The sequence below is a fragment of the Castanea sativa genome, chromosome 1, assembly GCF_040712315.1.
Source record: "Castanea sativa cultivar Marrone di Chiusa Pesio chromosome 1, ASM4071231v1".
Taxonomy (NCBI): domain Eukaryota; kingdom Viridiplantae; phylum Streptophyta; class Magnoliopsida; order Fagales; family Fagaceae; genus Castanea; species Castanea sativa.
Window position 1 is genome coordinate 2,039,967 of NC_134013.1, and position 22,667 is coordinate 2,062,633.

A 22,667-nucleotide genomic window follows, 5' to 3' on the forward strand; every position below is an offset into this window, starting at 1 on the left:
GATTTGGGCTAATCTCACATTTTTGGCCCTTGTCGCAAAACGTCCCCAACAGATTGTAAGTTGTAACTTGTAACAACATTCTTCTTAGTAATCTTAATTTCAAAGTTACTAGTTCTGCATCATACTGGTACATAAAAAATAGTTTGAAGCATGTTGCACAGCATATAACTTGTGAAGGTCAAGATCAACGATTGTTGAACCCCAGAAAAAAAAATAAAATAAATAAAGAGTAGTTAATTGGCTAGACTTTTTCACTGATTCTGTGATAACTTTGTCCTTCAGCATTTATAATTACCATGACACCATCCTAGATGACTAAATTACTCTGTTTGAAACAATGTATGTCTTTGACTCTTTGGTAACGGGAACAAGAGGTGGAGAAATTCAATGTTATAAAAGAATTGACTTAACCGAGAATATTTTATAATCTCAAATTGAAAAGCCTGTGCCTTGGAAGGGCTGGAATTCTATAGGAGATTCGATATCAAGGGGATGCTCAACACTTATTTTACTTGTTATAATCTCAAACATTTATATAGGATATTTGATGTATAGGGGATGCTCAAAATATGTATGCAACACTATGTTTAAAACGTTTACCTTCTTGAGTTCTTGGTATGCTTGAGGCTTCATCCATAATGAAGGCTTGAAGCCCTGTTGCTTAGTAGTCGACAAAAAAATGGAGTAATTTTAATGACATAACTTTTCTCACAACTATTGACATTACAATTGGATTAACATAACTTTCATTTGTATCTAACATTGACATTAGTTTTAATTATGAACTAAGACATGTAAACAGTTGTGAAAAATTTTGTAAAAAATGTTGTGTTGACTTGATTGTCGATAGACTTTTGCATAAAGAAATGGTGTGGAACATCCCTAGTGCTAATATTTGACTAGGGCTGGTTGTTTTTTCATTGAGAAGCAAGAAAATGAAAAGATCTAAACCTTTTAAATGCAAGAAAATGCATATGCATCTTAGACTTCTTTTTGGTAGAAATGGATTTCATTGCATTAAACTAAAATAGAAGAGTTAAGGTAGAATCATAGTACATCAACATAATAATATTTGATGAGGGATTACCAAAAATCCTAAAATCCTGCACACTAATTTGCTTCTAAGAAACCATGTTTAATTTTCACGCTTGGAATTTATCTCAGAAGTTGCTAATCCAAAATGAGAAGAGAGTGAACAATATTAATTAATGTAAGAATTACCCGAAAACCATTTCATCATCTCTTGCAAATAGAGAATTCAATTCAAATCTTTTGAAAATTCGTCCAAGATGTAAAAATGATGGGATCAAAATCTTTTTAAAAGCAAGAAAATGCATATGCATCTTAGACTTCTTCAATTCATATATTTTTAAAAATTCATCTAAGATGTAAAAATTGATTAACTTTATCATTTTCACGGCTGTCGATTAGTCTAAGGTGCGGTTTGGATGCAGCGTCCACGTTTTGCGTCCAAGTTTTGCCTTTTTTTTTTTTTTTTTTTTGGCTACTGCAGGAGACAAGCGCGCAGTGCGCGTACTGTGCGCGCACTGTGCATGTACTTTTTTAGCAATTTTTTATTAAAAGTGGGTCCCGCAGCACTATTTACACATTTAAAAATTATTTTGCTATAGTGTTTTCAGTTTTCAGTTTTCAGCAATAAGTTCTATCCAAACAGACCCTAACTTTCAATGCTTGTCTTATAAAAACAAAACAAAAATAAGAATTTTCAACTCTTCTCCCTCAGTTATATGATTATATATTCTTTACTCTTTAGACTGGGTAGTGGGTAATGACTAATGAGTAAGCATGAGAAACTACACTCCAAATATTTCTTATTCCGTGACTTTGGTCAGGAGTTTTTTTTTTTTTTTTTTAAACAATTTACTATAAGTTGACATCTTAGGATAGGTTTGAATTGCGTCTCTACATTTTTTGTGTGGGTCCCGTGTACTGCTCACAGGATCCGTAAGTACAAAATTCAGTAAATTTTACTTTAAAACTGGATTTCATGATATTATATACACATTTAAAAATTATTTTATTACAGTGTTTTTAGTTTTCAGCAATAAACATTATTCAATCATTTATCTTTTCTGCTTTCAAATACATTTTTATTTTGAATATTGGGTGTATACCAAACATTTAGATAATCATTGCTGCAATTTTCAGCTCACGTCGTTTTGTTTATTTTTTAACGGACAAATTATATGTGGTATTTTGAGAAGGAAATTATATGTGGTATTTGGTGGTGAAGGAACGAGGCATGAGGTGATTTGATTTCTACAGATGTTAGGTTATACATAACATTCATGCCGTCATCATTGCATACATCGCATGACATATCTGCTGTACATGACGAGCAGAGGAAGATATGCATTATATTAAAAAAACTGGCAAATAATTTAATTGATTTCTGCCTTGACTAAGACAAACTGAAAAGAAAGAAGCCATGGTGGAGCCAAGAAACTGTTCTTGAGGGTACATAAAGTAGATAACAAATAATGAATAACTTGCTATTAATATTAATTCTAAGACCGTAACAACAAAACTAGTATTAAAATTTTGGGAAGATGGATAATTAATACTTTAATAAATAGGGTAGTGTTAGCTTTACGTAGTCAACTTTTTGTAGGTTTTTTTTCAACTTTTTGTCAGATTTTTTTATCAACTTTAACGAGTGTAGAGCCAATAAAACCAGCTATTTGAATTTCATATGTCACTTTATCACTATTTTTAATCATTTTATTAATTTATACTAATTTTTATGAGGTGGACTTTATAATAAATTATCCTTATTGAACTACTTATCCATTAACATTTCCCTTAAATTTACTCAAAAAGTGTTTATACAAATACTTTACATATAATGTATGACAATTTTGGGAAGATGGGATAATTAAAGTTTGTATTTTCATTAGATTTATACAAATGCTTTTCAATTTTTTTTTTATAGATACAATATAATTTGGACCTATGACGTCCATTCAATGATAATTACTCTTTATTATAAAGTGAAAACACTAAATAAATTTTGGTGAGGTGAAGTTTGAATCCAAAACTTCTATTGAACGATAAAAAATTTTATTAGTTTAGCTAATTAGAAACTATAAACTATAAATGATTTATGCAGTTGATTGAATGATTTGGCTCCAACCAGTGGACACTTGCAATAAAGGAAGATAAAGCAAATGGGAGGTCACCAAAAGTTGTGCGGATGGGACTCATGGGAGACTTAATGTTGCTTAAGTTAAGAAATGATAGCATCTGGCTCTTAACTTCACAGGGTGGCAGTTAGTATTTTCTTAGTGATGAATGACGATACAATCCTTATATTTGGAGTCCAGGGCAAAATCAAAACTTTGAGATGTCCACTTATCATCAAAATCCAAATTGGGAAAAGATTTTCTGAGGGGGCTCTTGGGCTGATTCTCTAATTTCAAGAATTGTCTTTCAAGATATTCCTTGTTTCTATTTTTACCTGTGAAATTATATATCAAAATCTATTATTTGCTAACTTTAGACATCACCCATTGAAATGACCCAACGACCATTCATTCACTGTCTCTTCCTTTATCATACCAACACTGTCTCTTCCTTTATTCAGCAAAAAAAAACAGTCTCTTCCTTTATTGAAGGAGTCCACCGATCAAAGTTGAGCCATTCCATCAACCACATCAAAGGGAGAAACCAAACGTAGGTCATACCAATACTGTAAGTGGTCTAGTGGCCAAGCCTTGGACCAACAAGATTCTGATCTTTTTGTTTTAAGTCCCTTTATTTTCCATCATTGAGCAGGTTTGTTAAAAATAGAGAAAAATATACATTAAAGAAATATAATCACACATAAGATATTATTTATGTAATTCAGCAATTTGCTTACATTTATGGAGTTTCAAGAATTTCATTATTCTCAGGAAAAAAAAAATACAAGATACAGTAGCTCAGTTCTCTCTTTAAAAAAAAAAAAACATAAAATCTTAATCTCCAAAAAAACAGTTTTTCTATCATGCACACAAGATTTACAATGGGCTACAAAACGAGTCAAAAAATTTTCAGCCCAAACCTTCATTCCATGGAGTAAGCCTCAGAAAATCTCCCATTAAAAGCTGTAACAATATTATTTTGGGTCAGATCATAATCCAAATTAAACACAACTAAGTTCTACAAAGCCTAACAACAACAATTACCTCACGCGTGCATCTATTTTTACTAGCCAAAAACAAATGTAGGGTCATGGTAACATGAAAATTTCCAGCCTATGTTGAGTGATTCATTATCTCATTCCCTGCCTCTTCTTCTTCTTCTTCTTCTTTTTAATGGGCAATTTCATTCCTCAAGCTCGATGAATAGTCCTCACTCCTCATACATGTTTCACACTTTCACATTCTGCACACGCATGCATACTAGACCATGATTAGTTTATTCATCATAAAAAGGAGGAGCACGTTTTCCACTCCATTATACTTCAATTTGAATTGTATACAATTATATCCATCCATAATTAAAAGGGTGACCAAAAAACGTGATTCTAGCATAAATTATGCCATGGAATCTTAACTAAGATAAATACCTGTTTAACTTGAAGCCAACACGTAATTAATTCTTGCTAACTTGCCTGTTGTCGATCTCTAGGTGCGTGTGTCCTACTCCTACTTGTTTAGTGAATAGTTTAGGCGGCTTTTTGGGCCATTTAAGCTTAGATAGTTCAAGAATCAAGAACCATTTTGATTTGCTATTCTTCAAGTGATAATGACATTTTTTTTTATCGTGTCCTATATGTATGATTCGAACAATTCTATCATGGTAAAAAAAAAATATATTCTTAGAGTAAGTCATATTCGCGTAACACTTCCTAAAGGAATACTATGACTAAAATGGAAAAACTAAGTGAGGAAGGGTGTGAATTTTTAGTAGAAAGTTTAGTGCCTGAAGACATTCCTATGATTTGAACTCTTCTTCTTATTTCAACATCTATCTTGTATATTAAACAAAAATTATTTTATAATATCTATTATTTTAATGTGTGAATTGTTTAAATATGAAAAAATAATTAAATTTTTTTATTTATATGTCACTGATGTAATCTCAATCGCATTAATTGTTATAGAAAGCTTTTAGTAATAAATTTGATAATATCTTTAATATTTTTTATTTATTATATTCTTAATGTAAAGTCAATTACATTAATTATCATCTCAATATAATAGGAGTAATTCTTAAGTACTCTCAAAGCATGAAGAATGGTGCACCCTCTTGTCACATTCATGATGGAGTCCGCTCATTAAATTCATGGCAGGGTCCACCATGAATGTGAAAGGAGGGAACACTATTTCACTATACTTTGGGACTACCTAAGAATTTTTCATATAATAGTATTTGATACTTAATTTTTTTTTTTTTTTGTGAGAAATAGTTTGATACTTAAATTGATAATACTTTTAACATTTTCTTTTGTGGGTTTTCTTTCACAAAGAGGAATTTACAAAAGAAAAGGGAAAATATCTTCTCTTTTTGGTAAAAAAGGGAAAGAAAAGGGAATTTATGTAAGACAAAGAAAAAAAGAAAAGAAAAGAATAGGTTGTTCTGTTTTTTTCATATAAAGGGGTGTTTGGGAGAGTAGTTTAAGTTATATTATTTAAATGTTTTTTTTATATATATGTGAGTGAAAAGGTGTGTGAAAAAATGTATAATGTTGTTTAAAATGTGAAAAATGTTACTAAAACTAATTTACCAAACAGGCTATTAATTATTCTTGGAGAAAAACAAGGATAGATGGGTTGTCAAGCATTAAATCAGAGGACCCTCAACTAACAGTCACTACTTCTTTGCAAAGACTAATTTTGATTTTGTTACATGTACTTGGTTCATCTAATTAGACCACAGAGAGAATTTGTAAATTTTAAAAATTAAGCACAAGGCTTTTGCCTCCACATAAACTAATCAATAATTTTCTGGATATATACATTACCAACCATTCTCAATTTCAACTTTCAAGGACAACCAAAACTAGATTTTGTATGCAGCCTTATATATATATATATTAATAAGGATGTCAATTCGCAATTGTATTCATGGTTATGAGAGATTCTACCTTCTTCTGCTTCTTATAGGTTGATTGTATTCAATTCTTCTACTTCTTATAGAAGCCAGTCAAGTCACGAATGAGACTTTTTTTGTTTTTTGTTTTATTTTTTTATGGCAAAGTACCTAAATCTCTTCCAATGTTTAACTATTCCCTTAAACTTGTACAGTCGGCACACACCCACATCCCCGAAAACAAATTAGATTTGATCACAAAATTATAATATTTATTAAACTAAAATAGAATTACCAGTAGCCACTGACACTTTTATTTCGCACGAATGTGTCTTCTCAATAATAAAACATGCTATACCGTCCAAAAACATTGCTTTCAACACAGTTCCAGATACAAATATTACAAACAAATTTGCTTGCGGACCCAAGTAACTTAACTAACATTCTCAGAATAGGACAACCTATCAATAGGTCAACGTTCAGATTCGTAGCCTAACTACTATCAAATCTCTCCAAAGTCCAATCTTCCTACCAATATGTGTTGTTGTGCACGAGAAAGCATTAGATACTACTAGCCTATGCATACTACAAGTTTGAGCTTTATCGACCATGTTTTATTAAATAGTGGTTTTTATTTTATTCAGAAAATAATTTATTCAACCAAACAAGATGAACAATGTCCACCTCTAGCAATAGATAGTGAATCATTGATTTTAGAAGATGATGATGTCGAAAATCAATAATCCCACATCTAGGTTAAAGCTTTAGAAGACTTGAAAGACAAAGCACTAGAATACTCAAAATTGACACGTATAGTGCCAACCAAAACTGCTTCGATACTTAAGTGGGCACTTACAATAATGTATATTTTAATTACAAGTATTTATTGGCTGTTTTTTCATACTATTGAAGTAATTGGAGATTGTCTCTCTCACACACACATATATAGGAGTATAGAACATTTCTACCATGTCTCTTGATTTTAAAAATCCTCCACAATTAGGGTTGCAAATCACGTCTGGCCGAATATAGGAGGCAACACCATAAAAGTTATGAGAATATTGCGTGCCGCGCACTTGCATAACACTTTTTATCACATATTTAGCCCCCATGTTCCATATTGTGTCTTTTCCATTAAGGTAAATTGTTTGTCTTTTCGTCTCCTCATTACAATAATATTACTTATTGAACCTTTGTATGAACAAGCGAGAAAAACGTATGAACAAGCTATAAGCACAAGTTGACACATATTTAGACAAAATATTTTAAATATAGATAAACTATTACTATGCAGTCCATAAATTATATTTCATAATTTATTTTATTTTCTATTACTATGGTCCGCTTCTAATGATAGTTCTTTACCAGTTGGTTAACTGAAATCCACGATTCAATATTATTCTTGTTTTCCACTTTTCTTTTACAATTGAGAAATTTTAATGATAGTGTTTTACAATTAACTAATTCATACACGTAGTTCACGTTAATCTTTAATTATGTTAATATATAGTATGAGTCATGACATCAAAAAGTTTGAAAAGAAGTCACCATTTTGGGCCAAAATGAGGATATACTTCTTTCGCTGAAACTTTCTAATAAAATGTATTATGTCTGAAACTATTCAGGAATATGCCCCTATTTTAAACTCGATTTTTTAAAAATTGAGTTTCAATGAAAAACTTAATTTGGAGAAAATCGAGTTATAGGCAATCAAACTTAAAATAAATAAATAAATCATGCATGGAACTCGAGTTCCATGCAGGATTTTTCAAGAAATTCGATTTTTAGCAAATCAAGTTTTTCATTGAAACTCGAATTTAAAAAATTGAATTTCAAAATAGAGGCATATCTCTAGATAGTTTCAGATAGGGGTGGCAAAATTTGACACGACCCGCGAACCCGACACGACACGACACGAAATTAGCAGGTTATGGGTTGAGGCTTAACGGGTTCGTGTCATATTCGGGTTGACACGACTAACCCGTTTAATAAATGGGTTGGGTTAGTGTTGAACACATAGAACCTGTTTGACCCGTCTGACCCGTTTAATTAAATGATATTTTACCAATATACCCTTCAAACTCTAGGGATATAAACTTATTAGTTGTTGTGATTTATTTTCTTTGACATATTGTGATTGATTATTTGTGATATTGGGATATGCTTTAATTTTGAATGATTATTTGTGATGCAGTTACTCCTTAGTTCTGAATTTTATATTAAAAATATTTATTTGTTTGTTTTTTCATTAATTTTTATTTTTCATTTTGATAAAATCTGATAAACAGGTCGACACGACTGACCCGTTTAATAAATGGGTCGTGTTAGGGTTGAGAAATCTTGACCCGTTTAATAAACAGGTCGGGTTAGTGTTGACCTATGTAGTCGAATACTCATGACTTGACACGACACGAACCCGACACGCGAACACGAATTGCCACCCCTAGTTTCAGACAATGTGCATTTTGCTGAAAATTTTTGCAGAAAAGGAAAAAACTCCATTTTGGCCCACCATTTTGTTTGATTTTGACTGTTTGCTTTAACAGCAACTAAAGCCCTTTTACAATTGAGAAATTTTAATGATAGTGTTTTACAATTAACTAATTCAAACACGTAGGTCACGTTAATCTTTAATTATGATATTATATACAGTATGAGTAATGAGATCAAAAGTTTGAAAAGAAGTCACCATTTGTATGATTTTGACCTTTTGCTTTAACAGCAACCAAAGCCTCTCTTTTTTTCTTTTTTTCTTTTTTTTTTTATAAGATGTAACGGAAATGAAAGCTAAAAAGTAACATTCTTTTTTCTTTTCTTTTTTTTGATAAACGCTAAAAAATAACATTCAATCATTTATGTATTACACGTTAAAGATACGTCTTTTAACATTTCACGAAGTGTCTTTTTATAGGTCAAGTTTGGTGCGATGGCAACTGGTTTACACTAAAAGCGACATATTACGGATCAAGGTTTTTTTTTTTTTTTTTTTTTTGAGGAAGTTACGGATCAAGTTTAAGAATCAAAATTTCTAAAAAAAAAAATTGAGGGTAAAAATATCTACTACATCTTTTCACAGATTTCATAAAAGTAGAAACTGTCAAACGTTTGACAAATTTATTAAAGAGTTTTAATGTTAAAATAACTTCTTTTTTTTGAAACCAATGTTAAAAATAACTTTAAGATAGAAGTTGAAATTTGAAACTTTTAAAATTAAGTTCTACAATTTACCGTTGTGCACTAGTTATCACTAAAATTTTACTACTAAAACTTAGTTTTATGGTTAAAGTTCTTATTATAGTTAGTTTTATAGTTAAACCTTTCAAACGGACACTAATCTATAGAACGCCATATCAGTTTCACGTTCCAATCCGCGTGGGTCATATTAGAAGAAAAAGAGGTCCGCAATTTGCTACTATTATTGATAAACAACGTCAATCATCTTTGAGTCATTGTATCCAATTTTGTTTTAAACACCCTAAGAGTCTCATCGAAAGGAACAAGGGGACAATTGTGTTCCAATTCATATTTATCCAATTTCATGACTTGTTTAGGATCAGATCAATGGAATTATGGAAGCATAAATACATAAATTTACCAAAGTGGATAAAAAAGTCTCATCAACAAAATCTAATTCCTTAATGTAATTTTAATTATAATACATAAGTAACTGCAGTGTCTTGATATTGACTAGTAGAATTATTTTTAATGCGGTATATTATAATTAAAGGAAAAATTAATAGATACCTTAAGGACATTGGTTGTGTGGGGTACAGAAATCCAATGAGGAGATCAGGCCACGTGTCATAGCAGAGGCCGAGGAGGTCACTGTAACTCTGAGGAGCTCACGTCCTTGGACGGTAAGGTCACTTCAGTGGGACGATATTAGAGGAGGTCACATTGAGGAAAAGGAACTTCGGGGAAGGACCCAGACCTGACTGAAGGGATGGAGGCTGCTACCACATTTAATGCTTCCCACCAAACCTTCTAGCCGCATTTATGTGGAGAAGACCTCTGAACAATGCTACCTTGGTTGCCTCGACTCAGAAGGGCCTGGGCGACCAACAACTAGAGGGTCAAGATCATCCAAACGGTGCCATATAATGTGAGAGACTCTCAGAGGAGAGGGGGTCTGAAGAAATGGGGGGAAAGAATACTGTAGTAACTTAGAACAAAAATTGTAGCCAAGTGAAAAAGAATATATCGAATAACCATTCTCCTTGAACTTTGCGGAGGAGTGATTTTCTTCATATACAATCTAATTTTTCTTTATTTTCCTATTATCGTTGGCTCACTGTACACGTTGATCTTTCCGTTGAAGCACATCCTTCAAACCCACTCTCTACAAATTCATTGTCCCAAGCTACCTGGGCCCTAGTCCTGTTGCCATTGGGCTCGAGATCTAAATCTCGCCCGCACAGGTTGCTTAGGTAAAGTATATAGACTAGAGTACTAGACAGAGGAACAAAAATTGTATCAATTGAATATTACAAGTTTTACTACTTTAATGAGATTATAAATTAATTAGTGTGTCACAAATCCTAAAGAGTCAATTCAAATGTTCATTTATGAGGTAGTTGAAATTCATCAATCACATTCATTGTTATTGATATCAGTTTATAAGTTAAAATTTATAATACCTCTAACATTTTATTAAAGGTTTTGACCCTAGAATTATTGGGGAAATGAAAACTAGATAGATCAAACAACTAAAAAATTTTGGATCCCAATCCTTGATTTATCAACAATATTCACCCTATTTTATATGGATGACAATGTCAATTTATATAAAAGATTATTTATTTTGAAAGATTAATAAACATATTTCATCTTCTATTAAAATTTCTAAATAATTATTTAATTTATCTAAAAAAATGAATACCCTTCTTTACTTCCTTTATTTAAATTTCAATTAAGGATGATAAATTAAAAAAATTAATACATTTTTACTTGAAAATTAATACATTCAAATAATTCAATATTGTTTCCTTAAGAAACTTAAAATTTTATAAGGAATCAATAAAATGGACTGAGAGAGTAACAGTTAAAGTCTAAAAGGCAGTAAATTTGAAGTTTCGAACTAATCAAGCGTGTCCAAATAGTCTCCAAAATAAAATTTTGTCCCTATTTATTGATTTTGTTAAGAAAAGTTCTCTATTTAAGGAATATTATGTCAAGTAACAACTAATAATTTTATAGCTCAATTGGCAATTTTTAGTATTTTCTATAGAGATTTTGAGGGTTCAACAAAACTTCAAATACCCCATCTCTAACTATTGAATATCGAAAAAAAAGAAGATTAGTACAAGGATATGATCCTCATTCCTCACTAATTCACTGGTTTTCTAGCTACCACAATTCTTTGGTGTTTGATTCATCTCCACACACAAGTATACCTATCCCAATGTCATCCAAAACTTTCTGAGAACGATATAAGATAGGATACATTAATTTGGCCGAACTACGTTACACTAGTGGAAGGAAACAAATTTATTTTGTCATCAAAGAAAGGAAACAACTTTTTATTCACTGAAAGGAAACAAATTCATTATTCACTGCTCTTCCCTACCATCAATCGAAGAAACCCGACAAAGAAGGAAAGCTTGTCCAGTTTTCACATGAATAAAGAACGTTATCCTCTTAATTTCTAGATGGGGGTTGGGTTTGTTAGCAAGATTCATGAAGTAGACTTAAAAAGTTTACGCATGTTGTTTTACTGATTTTTGTCTCTAAAAAAAAAAGGTTTTAGTTTTACTCCTTTTTATTGGCCTCTTCACTAGGAAAACTAAAAAGGCAACAACCAGCAGATTTCACATGTAAAAACACATATTACAGCAATGAGTCAATTCCCCTCCACTTATCCTATATGACCATATAAACAAATGAAGATAGAAGGTGGTACTCTTTTTACAACTAATAGTTGGGGTGGGAGATTTGAAATTCTGAACTTTCCACTAAAAATATTAGGAGATGTCAATTATGTTATAAGACTCTTGACGTAAAATGTGATACTTAATTATAAGTACACAAAGCGCCAATTTGGGTGAGATTTGAGAAAAACTATCAAAAAAAGAGTTTTTAATTTAAACATTCAAGGTCTTAATCTTCTTTCTCCTCCGACTATTGAATTATCAAAACAATTTTACGGGTGGCTTGACATTTAAAGCATTAGAATCTTGTTTGGCAAAATTTACCCAAATTCTAAAGTAAAAAGAGTTTTTATTTTTCTCCTCTATTTTAGCTACCAACCTTCTAAATATACTCTAAATCTCACCCTTCATTTTCTTATACATCCAATTTAAATATTCAACATAATTATTTTTTTTTTTAGAAATGAAAGATGGATATAGAGAGTTTGAATAAATAATTTAAAAAAAAAAAAAAGAAGAACAGTTTTTTTTTTTTGTACAAAAGGCACCTGTGATATATCCAAACTTATTTAGTGCCGTGGTGTTTTACAAAAATTTGAATAGTTATAAAGAGCCGGATTTGAGATGTTCTTTTGATAATTTTTTAACTAGAGTGTTCTTTGATCTGGCTAAAAAAATATGATAAAAAGTTGGATACCAATGCTGTCAGGATGGGTTTCTCAAAAAAAAAAAAAAAAAAAAATTGCTGTCGGGATGGGTGTTGAGTCAGTCTGAATGGATAGTTAATTTAGTAAAACAATACCTAATTTGCTGAAAGTATTCAATTTTTGCATAAAAGGTGATACACTCTGTTCCAGTGTGTTTAAAAAGCTGATATACTATTAATTTTCAAAAATTTATTACACACAACTTTACATATAAGGCAAAATATTGTTTTGGAAACAATACAAAACAACCTTGATATATATATTTCTGCTGTCACAATTCAGACCGCAAAAATTAAAGGGTCTTTGATAATTAAATTGATAGTCTGTTTATAGGAAGTGAAGTCCACCTTTTATGCTTACCAAAAGATAAAAACGAAGTCCACCGTTTATATTGTACGTGTCCTCTCAAAGTACACCGCCAAATCCAATATATGAACCTACCCTTCTATCAATCTCTCTTAAATTTAGGCCATTAGGTTGATACTGTTTCTTAATTCTAATTTCTAAACTCACTCTCATGGGGAGCACTAACGAGCCACTATTACCGGAATCGGCAACCACAGAAGTTGGATTCAAAGATGAAGAAAAGAAAGATCTTTCATCAAGGGTGTGGATTGAAACCAAGAAGCTATGGCAAATCGTGGGTCCAGCCATCTTCAGCCGCATCGCTTCTTACACCATGAACGTTATCACCCAAGCCTTCGCTGGCCACCTTGGCGAAGTTGAACTTGCTGCCATTTCCATTGCCAACACTGTCATCGTTGGCTTCAATTTTGGCCTACTGGTAATTCATCAAAACTCCATACTTGTCAGAATATTACTAATTAATTATCTCATGTATCGGATATATAATCTTAATTTTTGGACTGGCTCACAACTGTGTGAGGCTTATTTGTGTAAGACAAAGAGACGATACATATATCTGACAAGCCATCATTATCTGATGTTCAAAAAAGAACTTATATCCGAAATATGAAATACCTTCTACTGTGAAGTGAAGGGTGCATATCTCGATGTATGATGTGTGAGATAATTAGAAACAGTGATTTACTTTGTTTAACTTTGGTTTTGGGTATTTTTGTTTTGGGCAAGCAGTTAGGGATGGCTAGTGCGTTAGAGACATTGTGTGGACAAGCATTTGGTGCGAAGAGGTACCACATGTTGGGAATATACATGCAAAGGTCATGGATTGTGCTAGTCCTATGTTGTTTCTTGCTACTACCCTTCTACGTTTTCGCCACTCCGCTGCTGAAACTCATAGGACAACCCGATGACGTGGCAGAGGCTTCAGGTCTGGTGGCTTGTTGGTTAATACCATTGCATTTCAGCTTTGCGTTTCAGTTCCCATTGCAAAGGTTCTTGCAGTCCCAGCTGAAGAACATAGTGATTGCTTGGGTTTCTTTGGTGGGTCTATTGGTGAATGTGTTGACTAGTTGGCTATTCATTTATGTGTTGGATCTTGGCCTTGTGGGTGCGGCTCTTGCTTTGGATATCTCCTGGTGGGTTTTGGTTTTTGGGTTGTATGGCTATACTGCTTTTGGTGGCTGTCCTTTGACTTGGCATGGGTTCTCCATTGAAGCCTTTTCTGGCCTATGGGAATTTCTCAAACTCTCTGCTGCTTCTGGGGTTATGCTATGGTATCTCTCTCTCTCTCTCTCTCTCTCAAAGTATAGTCTATGCTGTGGTCTCTCTCTCTCTCATTTTTTGTCAGTGGGAGTGTTTAGTAGAATAGTTTGATATGAGATTTTTGTAGTTTTTTAAGATTTATGTAGATGAAAATGTGTGAAAATGTGTATAAAGTTGTTTAAAATTATTTAAAAAATTCTTATTTTACATTTTACTTGTAAGAAAAATTATTGGGTAGTTCCTCTCACATAGAGGTGGGTCTTATAGTTGGTTAGAACCACCTTATAGAGGAAATATACTCTTAGAATACTTAATAATAACTCATATTGTAGACACATTAAGGTTGTGTTTGGATACTATTTATTTTGATGAAATTGAAAAATTATTACTAAAAGTACTTTAAGTTAGTTGAAATAGTACAATAGGCTCATGAATAGTGCTAAAAAGTGCAGTAAAATCTATAAATAGTAACAAAAATAAGTTAAATAGTAAAATAATTTTGAAAGGCACACTAAAAGTAACATTTGACACTTTTTGTGTGTTATACTATAAATTTACATTATAAGTATAATATAAACATACAAAAATCCTTTAAAAATAATAATGTGTCCACTGATTAAATTTTAGTAGAATCTACTTAAGTTCTGAATAATTCCTTTCTTTTCTATTTTATACCCCCGATAACCTTAATTTGCACATTTTGTTCCAAGAAGAAAAAAAGACATTAAATATTATAATTGGTGGATTGAAAAAATGAAACATTGTTCAACCCAAGGGGATAGAAGATTTTGGTTGGTGCGTTTAATATTCACTGTTCCAACTTTCAACTGTTTCTTTGATTTCATTATTTATTTATTTTTATATATTTTTTTTTACGTCGCCGTTGTTGCACTTGGTGAATTATGTAGCTTGGAGAATTGGTACTACAGAGTACTAATATTAATGACTGGGTTCCTACAGAATGCCACTTTAGCCGTGGATGCGTTGTCAATCTGGTACGTGGTTCTCTTGTCTCCCCATGTTTTATTAGTTTATATATATATATATATATATTGATAATTTTTTTTTGATAAATATATATATAGAGAAATGTTAACCAGCATTGATATTTGTTAAGATTTTTATTTTTGGGTCTCGTTTAAAAAACAGAAAAAAATTGTCAAAAAAATTACTAAAAAAAATAAAAAAAATTTACCAAAAAGCTGTTAAAAGTTACCCAAAACCTGAAAGGTTGACACAATGTGTTGTTAACAGGCCAAGTAGTTCCATATTACTGTCGTGTGATTGCTAAAAAAAAAAAAAAAAAGTAGTTCTTACCATCAATGTACTTTTATTATACTTTTGGAATGGAGCAAAGAGACTTTCATAAAGATAAATGGATTTTTCTAATATTCAGAAAGAAATGAAAATTGCACCTTTTTCCTTTGATAGTTTGGTATAAAGTTGTTAGAAATTTTTGTAACACTTTTTCGGTTTGTTTGGTGGATTTCAATTACAATTTTGCAGCATGACTGTCAATGGCTGGGAGATGATGATTCCTTTGGCTTTTTTTGCTGGTACCGGGTACAATTTGACAACTCCTTAGTCCTTTTCACAATATTTGATTTTCTTATCATGTATTTCTTTCAATATATAATTATATATAACTATTAATTAAGAGATTATTTAGTAAAAGTAAAAAGACTATTTTAAAAAAAAAATTAGATACGGGACTTGACGAACCTCTGCATCACGTGTTCATAAATGCACCTAAAAAAAATCCAAAAAAAAAAAAACTTAAAAATAGGGAGACCCAACTTACTTGTTTAGGTACAGAAATAAAATGAAAATTAAGACTGACTTTTTTAGTTAAGCAAAGAATTTTAAAACTTAATAAAACAAAGTGAAAGAGGAGATTCAACCAGAACCGGTTTTTAGTGTGTTTTATCGGTGGGAAGTGGATTAATTTGGTTAAAGACTAAAATAATAATTATTTAATAATATTAATAATAAAAACTGGAAGAATGATTTGAATTTGGAATTTATGGTGGTTTGAATACTGCTTATTTTGTTGAAAATTGAAAATTTATTACTGAAAATACTATAGCAAAATATTTTTTATTACTAAAAATACTATTTACGTATTTTTCATCACTTGACTGGTTCATAAACAGTATCATGGAACCAACCAAGTGAAACGCAAACACAAAAATGTCGTTACGCAAACGCCCACTTAGTGGGCAACTTGGGTGAAAAAGATAAAAATGATGCTAGGGAATGTTTTGTAACTTACCATATCCCTTCAAATGCTTTTAGTTTTATTTTTTAACATAGAATGATAGTTATTTGAACTCTTTGTCATGGAATTTACAGAGTTAGGGTAGCCAATGAGCTAGGAGCTGGGAATGGCAAGGCAGCACAATTTTCAACAATCGTCTCTGTGATACAATCGAGTGTGATTGGTATATTTTTCTGCGCTCTAATCATGATACTCCATGACAAGTACGCTTATTTATTCACATCCTCCACTGAAGTGCTGGAAGAAGTTGATAAGCTCACTGTTCTATTAGCTGCTACAATTCTTCTAAATAGTGTTCAACCTATTTTATCAGGTAATTTCCTAAGAACGGACACAGCAAAATTGGCAACGTACTAGTGTCGGACATGTATTCAACACGACACGTATCTGGCATAGACACAAACGTGTCAAATACGTACTTAAGAAAAAATCATTTTTTTAATTTAGTTTTTTTATTTTGGTGTTGAATGTTGTTTATTTGAACTCTTTTTATGGGTGTTTAATTTATTTGAATTCTTTTTTTTACTTTAAACAATATTTTATTATCTTTAAATTAATTTTAGATATATTTTCAAGTATTTCAATGTTGTTACATACTTTTTAAATCCAAAATAAACACAATTTATTTCAAATATAAAATATATATACCTAAAAATAAATATTAGTTAATTAATTTATTCTCATATCCTCTACGTATTGTATCCTAGTTTTTAAAGAAATACATTGTACTACGTATCATGTTGTTTTATGTATCATGTCCGTATATGTGCTACATAGTTAATTTCTAATCAGATTTTTTGTACTTTTGAAAACCACATAGTGTCTAGATGTGCTTCTTGAAGAGCACCATGAACATGAAATGTGAAAAATACCATAGAATTGAACAAATAAAAATCCTTTGTTCTAATGTTTGTGTTTCATTCTATGCTCTGCTAATTATAGCTTGACACATGATATATCACATTTGTTAGAATATAAAATGAAACACACTTAGTCAAACACAGTTTTTTTGTTTGTTTTGAACCTATATTTGGTGATTATCCCTTTGATTTAAATATTGGCATTAAATTTTGTCAAAACTTAATAAAAGAAGAAAATATAGGTTGTCAAACGATGTCTCTAAGTACTAGTCTTTTCCTCTTTGAAATCAATTGTAAATATATTTTCTTCACTATGACAGGAGTGGCTGTTGGATCGGGATGGCAGGCATGGGTTGCATATATAAATCTGGGCTGCTACTATGCCGTTGGGCTCCCACTTGGACTTCTAATGGGATTGGTCTTCGACTTTGGTGTTATGGTATGCGTAACTTCTTTCATTAGCCTCCGATTTAGTAGAGATTATAATATATACCTAATCCGCCACTGGCTTTGTGGGCATTTATATATGACAGTTGGTTCGGCCTCAACAGGGCCCCTAATGAACTGAGTGAAGTCTAAAACCAAGTTCAAAACCAAAAAAACATAAAGAAGAGTCAAGAACAAAGCTAAGGCCTAAGAGTCATGTTTGTAGCGTGAATATAGGTCTACCAACTCAGTAGATCATGAAAGTAAATGTGCATCAAAAGTCATGTACTCTGTGTATGTTGAACCCATTAGAAAAATTCTAGAGATACTTAATCGCATACCTAATTTCACAACTTGTTGATTTGTGTGATATGAATGACGGACACATATTTTGTTCATATGGACTCATCGCTTTTCGTCAATCACTCATAATCGCACAAATGAACAAATTGTGAAATCAATATGAGAATAAACGTATCCATAATCGTCTTGTCCATTTTATGGAACGAACATTAGAGATACTTTTACCCACTCAATGGAAGAAGGAGATACTTTCTCCTTTGACACGGCTCTAGTGGCTAATGCCTCAAATCATTTTAAAAAGAAAAAAAAGAAAAGAAAAGAGCCGTGTAGGGTTATCCAACAGCTCCTAGCACATACATGGTGAAAGTGCACCAGCTAGTTAAATTTTGTCTTCTTTTGAAGACCTTTTAGGTCGGTTGCCTATTTGCCCAATTGCCCTAACACTAGGACTCTGACTTGACAAATATGCTGAACTTTAATGCACCTTTTACATTGAGAACATCTTACCTACCAAAAATTGAATAACTTCAAGTGCGGCTCGCCTAAATTGTCACCGTCTTAAATTTATTTCTAGGACTAGTGGGCTGTCCTAAGCACGAAACTGTCACAGAGGAGGGCCAGGAATTAAAGTTTGATTGGAAATAGAGGAGGAGAAGAAATGACAAATGAATAAGGTGGTCCAAAATCCAAATATAGTACTAGTAATGTAGTATACTAAGAAGTTTGGACTTAGTTTGCATTCCGGATTGAATGGCTGGTTGTCCTTGTGTTTTATAAGGGACCAAAACCAAAATCAGTCCAATTTTTCATGTGGGTGTGTAACTTGCACAAGAAAATTTAAATTTTATAGTGGAAATACGCATGGGCAGCCAAACACCAAAATTTTAAAAACTTGATTTTGGTGAGAATGGATATCTGAAAGAATCAAATTTAAACGAAGGAATTTATATGGTTCTATTAGAATTTAGAACCAGTTTGTTAAAAGAAAAGGTTAACGAACTAAAAAAAGAAAACCCAATTATGTTTTTCTTAGTGAATTTACCTCGTATAAGCTCCTCTACAAAGAATTTTCCATTTGGCATGACTAGGATTCCAATGTGTTGAAATGTAATACAACTTGCTGTGGCAGGGCATCTGGGGTGGAATGATTTTGGGTGGGACTGCAATCCAAACAGTGATTTTGGCTATCATAACAGCACGATGTGATTGGGAAGCGGAGGTACTATAATTTAACACAATTTCACTTGTTATAATTAACGTTGACATTGTGTTGTGCATGTAAAACCCATATGAATTCATTTCTTGTATTCATGGATTTCAGGCTAAGAAAGCTAGCGTTCGCGTAAATAAATGGTCGACTCCTAACCCACAAGATGAAGAAGAAGATCAATCGGAAGTCCAACAATGAGTCAATGACAGCAATTTTGATGGATTTTGGTTTTTTTCACTTTTAGGTGCATCGGCCCGCGGTGTATACTCCCTAATAATATACAATTCTTCTGCTAATCCAGTTTTGCATAATTGATTTTTAGGGGATTCTTTAGCTTGTAAAAATGGGGTTGCAATCATAATCGATAGAGAAGTGTTACGTCTACAATATTTTCATAACACTTTTACAAAAAATCATATGATAAATTATTATTGGTTCTAATTTGAACCCACTACTTAAATTACTTTTTTGCTCATCAATAATAGCCAATAATCACTTGTCACTTAAGATATATTATAAAAATGTTGTGGATGTAGCATTTCCTTAATCGATGAGCATATTCATTAGTTGCTACTTGAAATGCAAATGCCCATTAAGTATTGAAACTATTATTATTTTTTTAATTATTTTGATAATTTGATAGTTTCAATAAGGGGAAATATTTTGTCCTTAAAAAAAAAAAAGAGAATAGGAGGTTTGATTTGAATCTTAAATGTTTTTGTTAAAATGATTACAAGATTCTTTGGCAATTTTTTGATGTAGTTATTAATGTCATTTTTGTTTTGATTTTCCTTGTCAATCTAAAAAATTATAGGTTTTATTATTTGTAAATTTAATTATTTGACCATTATTCAAACAATCTTCTTTCATCTATTGCCTCGTATTTCCCTTAAATGAAGCCAAACACGTGAGATGTTCCATTTTTCCAACACCTCCTCTTGATGTCATCAAAATCTAACACTAAATTAAAAAAATCTAAACTGTTAAAAAATGTTGAATTTAGTCATTCAATCAACAAGAATTTCATATAAATTTGTAATAAAGATTTTTTAAACCAACTAGGTATAGTCTTCGTCTTCTTTTTTATATTTTATATTTTTAAATTCCAACCATGTATAATCATCATAAAGTTTACTTAAAAATGGATTTTTTTTAATGTTACCTATCGTCTAAAAAAAATTACAATACTCATGAGTTTAGCTCATTGCTTATAAGTTTGCAAACAGACTTGAATGACTGATTACTGTGGGCCTTGATGCTTCTAATTCGCAGCACTAAATATAGGTGTCATTGAATGAGTTTCTGGTATGGGCCTATACTGGTGCTACGTGGAATTAAGCAAGCCTAGCAAAAACTTCAAAAGGACACCCATATTTATTTTGAGGCCTGTGGCTTGGCCCATTTTCTTAAATGAGCATTGGGCTGAGTCAGGCTGGCTTAAATAACCAAAATACCAAATCACACACTATCCAGCTCTATCAAGTTCGGGTACTACAATATTTCCCTAAGAAAACAAGGAAATAAAAAGGGTGGTTACAGGTAGCTCTCATCATGGGATTCAAGCTCCCTCAGCTCCAAGCAAGTGCTTCTTTTTCTGCTACCATGCATCTGAATTTTGAAGCCACATTTATTTTTAGGACAACGTTTAGCCACGTTATTAGAGGTGAAATTTGACAAATTTACTATTAGATTACATCTTTTTATATTTTTTATGCTTGCGAAATTTTTAGGAAATTAAAATCTAATAAATATGTCATCAAAAAATTGTTTAAATTACAAGTTTTTGTAGTTTAAAATTATACATAAAGTATAAACTTATTAATTATATAGTACATAATTTTCGATTTATACAAAATTTGACATGTGTATTATGGTATAAAGAATATGCAATTCAAAGGTTTGATTTTCAAAATATATAATAATATTTATTTTATTAATGTTGTAATTTTAGACTATAACTAATTTGTAGTTAAATTTTGTCCTTATTTTTATACTTTCTTTTAATATATATATATATATATATATATTATTTGCTTATCATTAGGAAAAACAAAAAAGGCAACAACTAGCAGATTTCACATGTAAAAACTCATATTACAGCAATGCATCTATGCCCCTCCACTTATCCTATGTGACCATATAAACAAATGAAGATCAAAGGTGGTACTCTTTTTTTTTTTTTTTTTAACTAGATAGTTTGGTAGGTGATTTAAAATTTTGAACCCTTCACTAAAAATATTAGGAAGTGTTAATTGTGTTACATGACTCTTGACATAAAATGTGATACTTAATTATAAGTACACAAGACACCCATTTGGGTGAGATTTGACCCCAAAAAAAATGTCAAAAAAAGAGTTTTCAATTTAAACATTCAAGTTCCTAGCCTTTTCTCTCCCTCAACTATTGAATTATTAAAAAGAATTGTACAGTTAGCATCTTGTTTTGCAAAATTTACCCAAATTCTAAAGTAAAAAGAGTTTTTATTTTTCCTCCTCTCTATTTTGGCCACCAACCTTCTAAATATACTCTAAAGTCTAAACCTTACCCTTCATTTTCTTATACTTCCAATTTAAATATTCAACATTATTTTTTTTTTTAGAAAAGAAAGAGGATTTTCTTTTTAAGAAACAAAGAGAGAGGATAGATAGAGAGAATAAATAAAAATAAAAATAAAAAAGAAGAAGAATTTTTTTTTTTTTTTTATTTATTTTTTTTTTACAAAAGGCTACTGTGCTATCCAAACTTATTAAGTGCCGTAGTGATTAACAAAAAATTGAGTAGTTATATAGAGCCGGATTTGAGATGTTCTTTTGATCATTTTTTTAACTAAAGTGTTCTTCGATCTGGCTAAAATAATATAATAAAAAGTTGGATTTTGTTTTTGTTTGATATGATAAAAAGTTGGATACTGATGCTGTCAGGATGGGTGTTTTGACTCTTGAGCGTGGAAAATTCAGAGTCTGAATAGATAGTATAGTAGTACAATGACCTAATTTGCTAAAAGTAATTCAATTTTTGCAAAGAAAAAATAAATATAATTTGTTTCAGAAATTTTATCAGTTGAGTTAACTGTATCCTCCTATAAACACTACTTTAAATTTTTTTAAAACTAAGGTAAATTTCACAAACTACCCCTGAGATTTGGCCAAATACCAAAGAGGTCTAAAAGATTTCAAAACTGACCATTTAAGTCATTTAGTCTAAACGGACTGTAACGCCGTTATTTATTTTAGTTTCTCTCTCTCACCCTCAAACCTTTCTTCTCTCTCCTCACTCTTTCTCTAGCTCCCTTATCCCTTTTTCCACTCTTAGACCACTCTTTCTTCTCACTCTCTCTTAGAAAAGAGAGAACCA

The 22,667-nt window shown here is 31.4% G+C and overlaps 1 protein-coding gene across 1 annotated transcript; it reads left to right on the forward strand.

The window, feature by feature from the left end:
- Window positions 1-12,847: 12,847 nt before the first annotated feature.
- LOC142616618 (protein DETOXIFICATION 27-like) lies at window positions 12,848-19,788 on the forward strand. The gene is made up of 8 exons (XM_075789437.1): window positions 12,848-13,394; window positions 13,706-14,247; window positions 15,145-15,231; window positions 15,743-15,799; window positions 16,589-16,827; window positions 17,695-17,813; window positions 19,233-19,322; window positions 19,425-19,788. Exons 1-8 carry the CDS (start codon window positions 13,128-13,130, stop codon window positions 19,509-19,511), a joined length of 1,488 nt encoding a protein of 495 aa, XP_075645552.1. The 5' UTR covers window positions 12,848-13,127; the 3' UTR covers window positions 19,512-19,788.
- Window positions 19,789-22,667: the final 2,879 nt, after the last annotated feature.